This window comes from Bombina bombina, chromosome 4 (assembly GCF_027579735.1).
Source record: "Bombina bombina isolate aBomBom1 chromosome 4, aBomBom1.pri, whole genome shotgun sequence".
NCBI classification, from domain to species: domain Eukaryota; kingdom Metazoa; phylum Chordata; class Amphibia; order Anura; family Bombinatoridae; genus Bombina; species Bombina bombina.
The window spans coordinates 441,229,654-441,241,843 of record NC_069502.1 but is presented as its reverse complement, the minus strand read 5'-3'; the positions used below and the strand labels follow the sequence as shown (position 1 = coordinate 441,241,843).

General features: G+C 41.6%; 1 protein-coding gene across 1 annotated transcript in view; it reads left to right on the top strand.

The window, feature by feature from the left end:
- Nucleotides 1-11,386: 11,386 nt before the first annotated feature.
- The window catches only part of LOC128657535 (mucin-16-like), a 75,818-nt gene continuing 75,014 nt past the window's right edge, over nucleotides 11,387-12,190 (top strand). The window contains exon 1 of the mRNA XM_053711908.1: nucleotides 11,387-12,083. Coding sequence (XP_053567883.1) covers nucleotides 11,387-12,083 — 697 coding nt within the window. The remainder of the gene's footprint in view (nucleotides 12,084-12,190) is intronic.

Below are 12,190 nucleotides of genomic sequence, written 5' to 3'. Positions count from 1 at the left end.
CACTATATTGTCTCTCTTTATGAATTAAAGTAATAGTCAACATAATTCAACAGTAACAATGTGTAACTCAATCTTATGCTGTTGTGTAATACCAGTCAAATATTTTTCTTATAGCAATACCACCTTTATTTGTCCAAACATTTGTAATACATTTGATATATCTTGTATTGGTTATTTTTTTTTTTTTTAAAGAATTTTTATTGAGATAAACCAAAGTACAACAAGGAAGTATATGCGTTAGAACATTAAAATAAATACAGAATATGGCCAATGATACACATCCAGAGTTCAGTAACAAACATTAAGCCATTCATTAAATCAACAACCATAGTTGTACATTCCATTAGAAAGCACTTGAAAAGGAGAAAGTATGATCTTAGAGACAAAAATTAAGATGTTAAAAGGCTTTCTCATTATGCTTAACAAATTTTTACATTTTTTTTAGAATTAGGCATATATTAATTTATACAGATACCTATTGCTGAGGCTCCAAAGTACAGATCTCAGCATTTAGTACACAGGGACAGAAGAAAAGAGAGAAGAGAATAGTAGGAAGAGAAAAAAAAAATATATATAAAAAAATTATAAAAAAAAATTATACATATATAGGGGGGAGGAAGGAGAGATAGGCAGCGCCCTCGTTCTGATCAAATTGAAGGGGGTTGCTTATAGTGGATATGTATAATCTATATGTTCCTGTCCCACATGGCTAACATTATCTCATGTATTTCTAGTTTGTGAATTTTCATGTAGTGGTATCTCTCAAGAGAGAGAAGTTCAACCACAGTCGATCTCCATACGTGAAGAGTAGGGATAGTTTGAGTTTTCCAGAACTTCGGAATAAGTTTTTTGGCCGCCGTAAGCATAATTAGTAATAATGGGTGTTTGCCTTCACCTACCAACTTAGGAAGCGACAGAAGTAGTAATGTGTTTGGGCTGTGTTCTATCTGTGTGCCTAGAATTTCCGAGATCTCTGACAGGGTTTCCTGCCAAAAATTCTTCAGTTGGGGGCATGACCACCAGATGTGAAGGAGAGTTCCCTCTCCCCCACAACCCCTCCAACAGGTATCACTAAGCATGGGGTATATCTTGTGCAGTCGGGATGGTGTTAGGTACCATCTATACAGAAGTTTTATATGAATCTCTTGTGTTACTGCTGAGACTGATGATTTCTTAGTTAATCTGAAGGCTTGATACCAGGCCTCATCCTCTAAATCACAGTTAAGTTCTTTCTTCCAAGAGTATGTGTAGGACGGGAGGTTAAATGAGCCAGACCCAGTGAGTATTTTATATAATTTAGAAATCAAATGAGTCGGAAGGGCCTGAGATGTGCAAATGTCCTCAAATGGTGTCAGCTTTCTACCAAACTTATGACTGTGATGTGATATAAAATGGATCAGTTGGTGGTAGTGAAGCCATGAGGAGAAAATCTCCCCATGTACTTCCTCCATTTCAGCTTGTGTTTTTAGTCCTTTCTCAGCTGTGACTGAGAGCATCGTCCCTGACTTTAAAGTGTAGGGGTGTAGTCTAGAAAACCCTAGTCTACAATATGGCAAATCTATCTGTTCAATAATTGGAGTGAGCGGGGCATATTTCGTGGAAATGTGTGTGCTAGTTGCGATGATTTTGTCCCATTCTGTTAATATACCTGCTGTGAGATAGTATTTATCAATTAGCTTGGGTCTCTTTTGGTGAGCTGTCCAACATATCGATGCTATATTGTTAAATTTGAAGATATGTCTGTCTATGTGAATCCAGGCTTTATCAGTGGCATTATGCGCCCACTCAACCACATGTTGTAGGGTTATCGCTTGCTTATATCTTTCTAGACATGGTACCCCCAAGCCTCCCTCATCCCTGGAAAGGTACATGGTTTTTCTTGGTATCCTAGGTCTGGCACCGGCCCATATGAACTGTTCAAAGGCTTTTTGTAGTTGCGGGATATAACTGGCTGGTAGAGAAATGGGAAGAGTTTGAAATAAATATAAGATGCGGGGAAGGATGTTCATTTTAAGCACCCCTATCCTTCCCAGCCAGGAGAGTTTTTTGCTTTCCAGGATGATAAATCCCGGACTATATCATTTTTTAAAGAGCTATAGTTTAGTTTAAACAGGTCTGCCTTGGAGGCGGATAGGTATATTCCTAGATATTTCAGTTTATTCTTGGCTATAGGAATGTTGTAAGTGTTGCTTAGGTTTTTAATGTTGATCGGGTTAGTGTTAATGTTAAGGAATTCCGATTTAGAGAAATTTAATTGAAAGTTTGATATCTTGCTATAACTATTAATTTCTTTGATTAGAGCAGGGACAGAAGTGTCGGCGTCAGTCAGGGTGAAAAGGGCGTCGTCAGCATATAGAGCTTGTTTATGTTCAAAATCTCCTACAGTCAGTCCCCTAATCTCCGTATTGTTTCTAACCTTTTGGGCTAGAACTTCCATAGCCAGGGCAAATAACAAGGGAGACAGAGGACATCCTTGCCTGGTACCATTCGTTATGTTAAATGAATCTGAAAGGGTGCCATTGACTCTAATTCTGGCATTTGGGGAGGAGTATAAGGCCATGGCCATGTTTATGTAGGGTTTCGGGAGGCCCACTTCAGTCATGGTTCTTTGTAGAAAAGACCATCGAACCCTGTCGAAGGCCTTCTCCGCGTCTGTCGCAAGGAGGACTAACGGTGTTTTCGTGACGGCAGCGTGATTAATCAGTTGTAATACTTTAATGGTGTTGTCCCGGGCTTCTCTTCCCGGGACAAAGCCAACTTGATCTTTAGCTATCAGTGTGGGCAAATATGTATTTAATCTGGTGGCCAAAATTTTTGCAAGTAGCTTCATGTCAGTGTTAATAAGAGAGATGGGTCTAAAGTTTTCAGGGCGTGTGGTTGGTTTTCCTGGTTTGGGTATGAGTGTGATGTGGGCCTCGAGGAGTTGTTTGGATAGGACAGTGCTGTCTCTTAGATTATTAAACAATCGTAGCAGGTAAGGGGACAATAGAGTGCTAAGTAGTTTGTAATATCTTGAAGTGAGGCCATCCGGGCCGGGACTTTTACCCGATGGTGTATCTTTAATAGCTTGCTGTATTTCTTCTATTGTAATATTGGCTGCCAGGTTACTTTTCTCTGTATCTTTTAGGGTAGGGAGTTTAATGTTTCTGAAAAAGCTGTCAATGCATTCTGTGAAATTTTCGTCATCTGAGAGAGAGTCTGGAGGGGCTTTAGTGCTGTTGATGTTGTAAAGAGACTTATAATAAGTCCGAAAGGTGGAAGCGATTTGTTTACTGCTATGTACAACTGAGCCCTCCTTAGTGTGTAACAATTGTATGTGGGTTGCCAATTGCTTCCTACGAAGGGTTCTTGCCAGTATCTTACCCGGCTTGTTCCCACCTTCATAGTAATGCTGCTTAAGTAAGAGGGCGTTTCTTTGTTGCGATTTGATAAGGTAATGCTTTAGTTCTGTTCTTGTGGATGTTAACTCTTGTACATAAGCAACTTTAGAAGGGTCTTGTTTGTGTAGTTTTTCTAGGACACTAATCCTGTCTAGAAGACCTGTGTGATATGTTTTGGCTTGTTTAGCTTGTCTAGCGCTGTGTTTTATGAATATTCCACGAATCACGGATTTGTGTGCCTCCCACTCTATCATTGGGGAGGAGGACGTATCCGTATTAAGTATGAAGTACTCTGAAATAGTTTTTGTTACATCCTCCAAGACTAAAGGGTCATCTAAAAGCAAGTCGTCTAGTCTCCAAATTCTATGTGTGACTGGGAGGTCAGGCCAGAGAATAGAGCAAGTTACTGGGGCATGATCAGTCCAAGTTATGCTTCCTATGTCACATTGTGTAATCAGGGAAAGTCCGTGCGAGTCGGTCATCACATAGTCAATTCTTGTATAGCAGTTGTGTGGTGCAGAAAAAAAGGTGTAGTCCCTATCAGATGGGTGTAATATTCTCCAGATGTCCTGCATAGTGTGAGTGTTTAGAGTATGCTTCACCTTCTTAAGAATTGGACCAGACACACTAGTTGTTCCTTTGGAAGTATCTAGGAGGGGATCAAGGCAGAGGTTAAAATCTCCTGCTAGGAATATCACTCCTTTAGCAGAATCTAATAAATTGTTTAGAGCATCTTTGAAAAATGTATCTTGTGCTTGATTGGGAGCATAGACATTCAGTATGGTAATGTGTTGTCCAAAAAGGGTGCCCACTAGAAGAACATAACGTCCTTTTGGATCTTTTATAAGGTGTGTGATCTTAAGGGATAATGTTTTGTGAATAAGGATTCCCACCCCCCCCCTTTTTTATTTGGACCAGAGGCAAAGATAGATATGGGAAAATGTTTTGGGGACCAATGGGGCTCTTTACCTTTTTGGAAGTGAGTTTCCTGTAACAGGACGATCTGACTCTTCATTCTATTTAATTCCCGGAGTGCTATAGAGCGCTTACCTGGGTCATTGAGCCCTTTGACGTTTATCGAGGTCAGCCTAAGCGAATGATCATGAAATCTGCTGTGCTGCATTGTCTCCCTTCCTCCTGAAAAAAAAAAAAAAAAAGGGGGGGGGGGAAGATAACTAAGATAGGATAGAAGTGAGAGTAGAAGCAAGAAATAAGTTGAGAAAAAGGGAGAGTTTTATGAAAGGTTAAGGACCCTCTAACAGGGATGCAATGAGATGATGTAGAACTAGACTACCAACAGTGGTGTCCTTTGCAGTGAGTGAGCTCAACAGAATTATGTGGGAAAAGAAAACACAACTCCAAGAGAGGAGTTGGAAACCCTTTAAAAAAAAAAAAAAAGGTGTTTACACTGGGGAAGTGTCTCCATAACCGACTTTGTCATGCATTTGAAAAGAGGTATGTCCAACTTGATGGTTAAGATGTGGGGAAGGGGTATGGAATGTGCAAGGGTGGGTGGGTATGGGTGTCAGAGGAGGTGAATTATCTACAGTAAATGAAGTAATTCTATCTTTGTCTTTTTCAAAGTTCTGAATTATCCAACAGGGGATCTTCTACAAGATATTGCAAAGGGATGTAAAGAAGTAACAATAATTAACAGTGTGCATACTAGCCTGATTAACGTACAAAAAGCATGAACTCTTTAAACATGGCGTAACCTAGTGTATGTAATAAGGCTCCTTTAATAGGGTAGATAGAGCTACTAGTGTTTCATATCGAATTTGAATTAAATGTGCTCAAATGTCAGGGTTCATGTATAACAACAAGCATATTCAGCAACTTCAAAACCTTCTTTGGCAAATAGCAAAACAGAACCAAACAAGTAATATATAAGAACTTTACATTAATAATTAAACAGAGAAACTTGTCCAGGGTGACTCGGGGGGCAGTTTCTAATCACCCATATGGGCGCAAGTCTATTTGACATTAAGCAGTCCCTGTATGGAAAGAAAGGTTGATTAAGCATTCAAAACAAATGGTTAAACACTTAAGTTAGAGTCATTGGTTGAAGGGGCCCAAGGAGGCCCGCTTCAAGTGAGTTATAGTAAGTTGGACTACCGAGGTCCCCTTGGATGCCGTTTCTTAACTATTTTGAAACCAAAAGAAAAGGATACACCGGTAGAGATATGCCACAAGACCCCTCTCTTAGCTGTCAGGAGGGCTTCTTGTATGGGAGCCAGAGTTTGAAGTGTCACTGTTGTCAGGAGGGGAAACCCCTCTGGCAGGAGCCTGTGAGAGAGATAGTTCCTTATAAAAAAGATCTAGGTCCGCCCCAGGTCTGAAAATGGCTGTTTTGTTATTAGCAGTAGCAATCAGCGAGACCGGGAAGCCCCATCTGTATTGAATCTTATGTTTCTTCAGGATGTCAGTGACGTGAGAAAGATCCCTTCTTTTTTGGAGGGTGGTGGGAGAGAGGTCGGTAAATAAATGTATTTCCTCGCCTGCGTGCATGATTGGATGTTTGTCCCTTGCACAGCGGAGCAGATCCTCTTTGTCTTTATATCGGAGGAATTTAACTATTATGTCCCTCGGCGGGGCCTTAGGTGGGGGTTTAGGCCTCAAAGCTCTATGGGCTCTCTCTATCTGAATATCTACGCTGGAGGGATCATCCTTAACAACTCTAAAAAGGGCCTGGAGATATCCCTCAATCACCGGTGGGTAGATAGTTTCAGATACACCCCTTATTCGGAGATTATTTCGGCGGGTCCTGTTTTCCAGGTCTTCCAGTTTTTCTGATAAAGTGTAGACCCTCTTGTCAAGCTCCTGTACATCTGATGTGTTAGTTTGGATTTCTGTCAGTAGGGCAGTTTGATTTTTTTCCAGGGAAACTACCCTCTGCTCCATAGCCCCAAGGTCTTTCCTCAGATCGCCGAATAGAGTTCTCATTTCATGTAAAACTGTCTTGATATCATCTTTTGATGATAGGTGGGTGATGTCCTTTTTAGTTAGAAAAGACCCAGATCCGAAGTCAGCTGTATTATCAATTTCAGCCATTTGTGTTTGAGAGGTCAAAGGTTTCTCTGCGTTACCAGAGTTTGGCTCTTTGGGTATTAAATATTGACTGAGCGTTTTAGATGAGGGGGTTTTATCTCCTTTGGTTTGCCTCTTACAAGGCATCCGCTGGGCTTCCCAGAGAGCTTTAGATAAGTCAGAAATAATATCCCACTTTTGTGTGAGGGAGAGTTAAAGGGCCCTAGGTGTGAGTAGGGAACTGCTGAGGAAAGATGATTTTCTTTCTTAGGACTGCAGACTATCTCTTCAAACGTGTTTAATAGCTGCTTAGGTATATTCTGTATTTAAATGCTTCTACCTTAACCTCTCTTTTCAATTTGAAGAGCTATAGATGTTTGACTGGGGGATCTGCACAAGTCCAGCAATAATGATATGCTCCTTTAACTAGCTAGAAGAGGCCTTGTGGTTGCAGTTTTGAGAAAAGAGTTCGCAGCACATGAAAGGTTCTTTACTGTACCCAAGTCCCAGTTTTTATACAAATATGGTTTACAATGCTGTTAACCTCTTTTACTTCTTGCAGCAATGACTTTTGTAACCAGCCTTCCCTGTGCCCCCCTCAGAGAGTTCTCAAGGACCGTCACCCGCCAACTGGGCCGCACACCTCCCAAATTAGTGTTAATGGAGCGCTCACCTTAGGTCCGGTATTGAAGACAATCGGGTGTTACTGGTCGCGGTCAGCGTCTGCACACAGCTCTAAGGGGGTAGCGGACCCTGTGTGATCAGTGATGAGAGCTCTGATCTCTAAGTCTCCTCCGGTGTGTCGGCCGAGGCAGCAGGCCCCGCGCACTTTGCTGTGTGAAAGTTTAGGTCTGACCCCCGGAAGGTTGTAGATCAGGGTTGGCTGCAAAGGAGGTATATTAAGCCTTAGGACCGGTGTTAAGGTCAGTCGGGTGTTACCGATCGCGGCCAGCGTCTCCAAACAGCTTTAAGGGTATTGCCGTTCCTGTGTGATCTATGGTGAGAGCTCAGGTCCTCAGATATGGCGGCCGCGGCAACAGGTCCCGCACACTTTTCTGTATGAAAATTAAAGTCCGATCTTCAGGGGGCTTCAAGTCAGTGCTGGCTGCAGGGGAGGTATATTAAGCCTGTAGATGGGGAAAAATTAGGGATTTTATGCCATCAGTTTGTGATTTTGTCGGTTTAGGAGACAGGAGCCTTTCTATCTAGCTGCCATCTCCTAGCGTGGCTAGACTCCGCCCCCCGTATTGGTTATTTTATAAGTCATATATATTGTTTTGCTTACAATCGATATTTGACATCCTCTTTCATTCTCTTGTATACTATTCACATATGGAAGAATCACCCATATATGCTAGAGTATCTTCATCACTATTAGTTGGCAGATAATTCTGAATGGTACTTTTTGATTTTCTCATTATAATCAAAGGACCATCTTCCTCTAGCGAACAACTCCGCTTCAGCATATCACTTACTATTTTCTGCTTATTATTTTGGGAACCACATATGGTTGGTGACGGTCACTACGAATACGATGCAAACTTACTATTGGCTGTGCCTAATCATGTGACACGCACATTCTAAACTAATGCAGGATTCTAGTGATAGGCTTATTAGTGGGGCGTGTAACGATACTCAGCCCTGATTGGTCTACGAAATATACATAGGCGGAGGGGCTATCCCAATTCGGGTTAGCCTTTGAGAAAGCCGAGTTCACAGCGAAATGCGCATCAGGTGCTGTTGGGACTTGCAATCACTCTAATAGCATTTCTTTAATTTGACATAAGGGCCTATTTATGCTCTTCCCTGCAACTTCGAATCACACAGAACTATGCTTACTTTGCTCTAGTACTGCTTTCTTTAGAGTCATTGGTTGCGAGATCAATTCTAGTATTCAGATAATTGTTTATGCAGTACATGAGCTGTTTTGTTTGCACTGTGCTGTGTGTGTTACAGGGCGCATAGATTTCGGTGTTATAGCATCATTTGTGATTGCTTGTTCCCACCATTGCTTTTACCTATTAATCTTAGTTTTAATACATTCACACTTTGTTGTCCTTTTAACTAATTGACATTAAACGTTAAGTTTTATTTATTGAATCCCCTTAATGGTTGATCTCCCTTGCCATTTCATTTGTTTAGAGAGGTATTTAAGCCTTTGGCTGGGGTGTCTTTGCCTCCTCCTGGTGGCCAGGTTCTTAATTCCCAAAAGTAAGGAATGCAGCTGTGGACTCTTTCCATTTATGAAAAAAATAATAATATATATATATATATATATATATATATATATATATATATATATATACTAGTCCTAAAGCCCGTTCACACGGGCCATTTTTTGCAGGGTACAGCGGTCCCACCCCTTGCGCTCTCTCCCTCCCCCTCTCTTTTGCTCTCTCTCTCTTTCCCCCCTCTCTTTTGCGCTTTCTCTCCCCCTCTCTTTTGAGCTCTCTCTCCCCCTCTCTTTTGCGCTCTCTCTCCCCCCTCTTTTGTGCTCTCTCTCCCCCTCTTTTGCGCTCTCTATCTCCCCCTCTCTTTTGCTCTCTCTCCCCCTCTCTTTTGCGCTTTCTTTCCCCCTCTCTTTTGCGCTTTCTTTCCCCCTCTCTTTTGAGCTCTCTCTCTCCACCTCTCTTTTGAGCTCTCTCTCTCTCCCTCTTTTTTGAGCTCTCTCTCCCCCCTCTCTTTTGCGCTCTCTCTCCCCCTCTTTTGCACTCTCTCTCCCCCTCTTTTGCGCTCCCTCTCTCCCCCCCTCTTTTGCGCTCTCTCTCTCCCCCCTCTTTTGCGCTCTCTCTCCCCCCTCTTTTGCACTCTCCCCCCCCCCTCTTTTGCACTCTCTCTCTCCCCCCCTCTTTTGCGCTCTCTCTCTCTCCCCCTCTCTTTTGCACTCTCCCCCTCTCTTTTGCGCTCTCTCTCACTGCTCTCTTTTACGCTCTCTCTCCCCCTCTCTTTTGCGCTCTCTCTCTCACCCCTCTCTTTTACGCTCTCTCTCTCACCCCTCTCTTTTGCGCTCTCTCTCCCCCTCTCTTTTGCGCTCACTCCCCCCCTCTCTCTCCCCTCTCTCTCTCCCCCCTCTCTCCCTCCCCTCTCTCTCTCCCTCCCCTCTCTCCCTCCCCCCTCTCTCTCTCCGCCCCTCTCTCCCCCCCCTCTTTCTCTCCCTCCCCTCCCTTTTTCACTCCCTCCCCCCCTCTTTCTCTCCCTCCCTCCTTTCTCTCCCTCCCCCCCTTTCTCTCCCACCCCCCCTTTCTCTCCCACCCCCCCTCTTTCTCTCCCTCCCCCCCTTTCTCTCCCTCCCCTCTTTCTCTCCCCCCTCCCTCTCTCTCCCCCCTCCCCCCCTCCCCCCCCCTCTCTCCCCCTCTCTCTCTTCCCCCCCTCTCTTTTGATCTCTCTCTCCCCTTTCTTTTGCTCTCCCTCCCCCTCTCTTTTGCTGTCTCTCTCCCTCTCTTTTGCTCCCTCTCTTGTGCTCTCTTTATCTCCCCTCTTGATCTCTCTCTCCCCTCTTGATCTCTCTCTCACCTTTCTTATCTTTTCCCTACCCCCTCTCTCCCCTCTTTTGAGCTGCTTTGAGCGCTCAGAGTCTCAGTCTGCACGGCCTTTCACGGGCCCACCTGGCCCCGCCCCTTCATGCTCGACCATGCCCCCTTCACTGCCCTCCATGCTTGGCCCGCCCCCTTCACGCTCGGCCATGCCCCCCACACACGCTCGGCCACTTCCACTTCTGCTCGCACTGCAGACTTAGGGACTGTAAGGCCAGGTGTGTTTGTCCTTGTGCTGTCTCTACTGCGCATGACAGCTTCGGACAAACACACTTGGCCTTTTATAGTATAGGATATTTATATATATTATATGTATATATATATATATATATATATATATATATGTATTTGTATGTGTGTATGTATTGGGTATGTGTATTTAAATAGGACAATACACTATGAATCATAAGAAAAATGTTTTTACTTGATTTAACAATTATTTTGAGGAACATGCATAAGCAAAACACATAAAAATGTGTTTTTTTGTTTACCATTTCATCACTGGTAGGTGGGGCCTGCAGTTATTTCTGGTACATAGCATTTATCTGTAGACTATTACCTAACTTTATTGCTGCAAAGTGCATGACATGTGATAGTCCTCTAAACTGTTTGCAGATTTATTTACAGGAACTTTTTAAATTTATTTTTCATAGTCATAGAGCGAAATGTACTTACACCTGTCATTCCAGAAACTATTAAAACAGAGGAAAGAAGAAATCCAGATAACGTAGCAAACTAATGTTTCAGATGGATAGGAAAGCACAAAATTCATAATGTTATACTCAGAAGTAAGAACCTAATGACTAAAGTGATATATTGTAAACCTTATCTTATCAATACAAGAGATGTTAAAGCCCTTTGTGTACAATTTACTGTTAGCTTTCAGAATCTTACAGAATTTACTTCAACTTCTCAATTTCATAGTTTAAACAAACAAAATAATGAAAGGACATTTAAAATATGTTGTTTTTCATTGTACTACACTTACTAATTTTCTTGGTGAATACATTTTTGGTTTGATGTCCCTTTATAAGTATTAAAATGCATGCATATTGTAGCTAAAGATAAAGGCTAATCAGAGTGGCTTGCACGTTTTGCTTTTATATATTTTTAAAGCATAAATTTATTAGAAATATTAAATTGTTATATTTAACTGCTGCTATCAAATAACATATCATTTTCTATCCTCAATACATTAAAATAGCTACCACCAGATCATCGACTGAAGAAAAAAATATGTATTCATCTACAGGACCATCAACTTCCTTTTCACCTACCGTATCTTATTTAACTTCAAAAACAATAACAAAAACAGTCAGCTCATCCTTATATGTTAAATCAGAAAATACCTTGTCACCAAGGGAGACTTACACAGAAACAGAAACATCTGAAACAAAAAATACTACATTATCAGCAGAAAAAATATCTATTTCTAATATTCAAGACATGACTACATTTTCTAATGAAGAAAGTATTTCAAATGTATCTACAGAAATGGATGGTAACATTTCATCGACCTACACAAATGCAGCTTCATTAACTATTGAACCAAAACCAAATGCAACCCCTACATTACTGCCTGAAAAATATCCATTAACTGAACAAGACACGACTACATTATTAAATGAATACACAATATCTCCTTTATCAAATGAAGCTACAAATACTCCAAAAAGTACCTCTTCATTGACTGAAACAGCCAGTGGTTTTGTCTCTACAACCTTTTCACAAGGTATTGGGTCATCTATTGAACCTTCCAGTAGCACGAATGAGTCTGTTGAAACATTTGGTACCATATCTTCAAATGACTTAAAATCCTCGTCTTCGTCATCTGAAACAATGTTTATCTCATCTACCAATTTACCATCTGGACACCCTCTGACTACTGAACCAGCCGTAACTGCATTTTCAATTAAACGCACAACTGAAAATACATCTTATAATGCAGCAAGCAATCAAAAAAGTACTTCATCATCTACTGAAGAATCAAGCAGATTAATATCTAAATATCCAGAAAGTACAAAATTACCTATTGAACCTACAAGTGTCGATTTGTCAACCCTCTCATCTAGCCAAGCTGTATCTACTGGTAATGAATTTACCACTTTATCAACAGAACCTACAAGTATAAATTTAAACACAGGTGATCAAACTATTTTATCATCAGCATACTCAAGAAGTATAACACCATCTAGTCTATCCTCAAGTACTATGCCATTCGGTCAACCATCTACTGTTTTTTCATCTGCA